At 50.2% G+C, this 2,748-nt stretch overlaps 1 protein-coding gene across 1 annotated transcript; it reads left to right on the top strand.

Moving 5' to 3' along the window:
• Nucleotides 1–1,344: 1,344 nt before the first annotated feature.
• Nucleotides 1,345–2,457, top strand: LOC102493404 (olfactory receptor 12). The gene has a single exon (XM_006153452.1). It carries the CDS (start codon nt 1,345–1,347, stop codon nt 2,455–2,457), a length of 1,113 nt encoding a protein of 370 aa, XP_006153514.1.
• The last annotated feature ends 291 nt before the right edge of the window (nt 2,458–2,748 follow it).

Genomic DNA, 2,748 nt, shown 5'->3' with positions numbered 1-2,748 from the left:
TAGGATATAGATTTCTTTGAGTTATTAAATCCATTATGTCTTTTACATAATGGACAAATCAGGTTTTTTTTAAAAAAAAAAAACACACAACTTTTACATAGCTTAGCTTGTATTCTGGTGCTATCAACCTGCAAGAGAAAATACTTTTGCATATACAGGTAAAAGTTTTGCAATTTATGTATATAAAAAATTGTAGGCATTAAAAACACTTTACTGATAAAACATTAAAATAAGATACAATAATACCATCTGTCCACACCATGTTTATGTTCAACGATGCAGGGATTTGCCTCAGGGCCACACCTGTGAGCATTTCAAAACTTGAACTACTGTTTTGCGTGAAAATAATTTACTCTGCTTCCCTTTAGTCTCAGAATGGCTTTGTGATTTTCTTCTTCCTCCCCAGATTTAACTACTTTGATTTTGGAATCTATACTTCCAACATCTCTGTCCCCTGGAAGTGCAAGGTAATTGACTTGTGCTGTCCAGTCACTGAATCTGAGGTACCTGTCACAGTAGCAACAAGAAATTATTACACATAGTGTGATGAAAGAATCCAACTCAGTTTTATACACAGAAATGACAGCGCTGGCCAGCACCCTTGCCCAGCGGGAAAGAACTCCCCTAAAGTACCACCCAGGCAGCCGCCACTTGCAGGCTCCTCTGGTCTGTCTTCAGGCTCTGATTTTGAGTGTCTTCTAAACAAAAAAAAAACCAAAATACTAGTGGTGTGGAGGGAAGCGATTCCAAATAGGCCAGCGATTCCTTTCCCTATTGCTACTGGTGAAATTAGAAGTAAATAGTACAGGGCCCAGCATTTGGCGTGGTAGTTAAGGTGCTAGATTTCCACATGGCTGACTTAAGTTCAAGACCCAGACCCCCCAGCTGCTTGAAAATCACACTGGGCATCTGTGCATGCATGCCTAAAATTGCAGGAGGAACATAGAGGAGAAAGGATTGCAGTGTGGCCATCCTCCTTGGGGGGTGGGGGGATGACTTCTCTATCTCCATTTCTCTGCTAAACACAGATACTCTATGGCAAAAAAACAAAAATCCTAAAAAAAGGATTAAATACTACTAATGCTGCATTTACAGACCATGTGTATGCTTACTTCCAATTTCTTTCCCTTTCAGCAGAACCTTCTCCTTTCTTACTACATATGGAATACAATAAATCAAGGCCTTAAACCCAGGATCTTTAACATAATGTCTTCAATGCCACACGAAGACCTCAAATTTAACTTAACTGAATGCTGTAAACATTAAACATATTTGGTTCCCAGTTTCTCCTTTGTCCTCCCCTCTCCCTCTCCTCCTCCTCTCTGACTCTGGCTGCACCACGCAATGGTGAATTTCACATATGCCACCGAGTTTGTTCTACTCGGGTTCAGAGGGGGCCCAGGCACGCAGACAGCGCTGTTCCTGGTGTTCCTGATCCTGTACGTCGCAGCCGTGGTGGGGAACCTCGGCTTGACGGTCCTGATCGGGGCCTACGCGCACCTGCACACGCCCATGTACGCCCTGCTGCGCAGCCTGTCGGTGCTGGACCTCTGCTACTCGTCCACCATCGCGCCCAGGGCGCTGATCGACTGCCTGAGGCGGGACCGCGCGGTCTCCCTGGCCGGGTGTGCGGCGCAGTTCTTCTTCCTATCTCTCTTCGGTACCACCGAGGCCTTCCTGCTGGCCGCCATGGCCTACGACCGCTTTGTGGCCATCTGCAGCCCTCTGCTGTACCCCGTGCGCATGTCCCCGCGGGTCTGCGCCAGGCTCGTGTCAGGGTCCTACTTCGGGGGCGCAGTAAACGCCGTCACTCAAACGGCGATGACCTTCAGCCTGTCCTTCTGTGGGTCCCTGGAAATCGACGACTTCTTCTGCGATGTGCCGCCCCTCCTGTCCCTGTCGTGCTCGGACACGGCGCTGAACCAGCTGGTGCTCCTGGTCCTGTGCAGCGCGGTCATCGTCGGGGCCCTCCTTGCGATCTCAGCCTCCTACGCCTGCATCCTCGCAGCGGTCCTGCGGGTGCGCTCGGCGCAGGGGCGCGGGAAAGCCTTCTCCACCTGCGCCGCGCACCTGGCGGCCGTGAGCCTGTTCTTCGGCACCGCGTTCTTCATGTACGCGCAGCCCGCCGCCGCCATGGAGCAGGGCAAAGTGGCGTCCGTCTTCTACACCGTGGTCATCCCCACCCTGAACCCGCTCATCTACAGCCTGCGGAACCGCGATGTGCAGCGAGCCCTGCGGAGCAGCCGGCAGAAGCTCGCGCTGATCGGCGGGGGGTGGGGGCCCCCCGGCCCCGGCCCCCGCCCCCGCGCAGAAGCTGGCGCTGATGGGCGGCTGCTGCGGCTCCCGGTCCTTGGCTCCGGCTCCGGGTTGCGCGGCGCTCGGTGGGCTCCAACCCAGAGACTCAGCACTCCCGGGCCGCTTGGTTTACTAGTCTGCGAACTGGAAGACAGTGTTTAAATGCCTTTACACATTCAGCAATGGGCAAAATCAAAGTTTTTGAGGAATACAATCTTGTAGAGTGAAAAGATGAGTGACGGATGAATGGATCTATTTGGTTATTGTATCTTATATCATCAAAATGTCAGTCCTACCCAAATTAATTTACATATCCAATGTGATTTCGATCCAATTAACCTCGAACATTCTTCACAGAAATAGAAAAACAATTACAAAATCTGTCTGGAATCAAGATGGCCTTGTATTGCCAAGTCAATATGTATCAGAAACATCTTACATATATCATCGTTA

Source organism: Tupaia chinensis, unplaced genomic scaffold, assembly GCF_000334495.1.
Source record: "Tupaia chinensis unplaced genomic scaffold, TupChi_1.0 Scaffold000375_1, whole genome shotgun sequence".
Lineage (NCBI taxonomy): Eukaryota > Metazoa > Chordata > Mammalia > Scandentia > Tupaiidae > Tupaia > Tupaia belangeri.
Note: the sequence above shows the minus strand (reverse complement) of the source record. Positions and strands in the feature narration are given on the sequence as shown.

Coding starts and splice junctions, on each gene's coding strand:
- LOC102493404 (XM_006153452.1), top strand. CDS start 1,345: ATGGTGAATTTCACATATGCCACCGAGTTTGTTCTACTCGGGTTCAGA.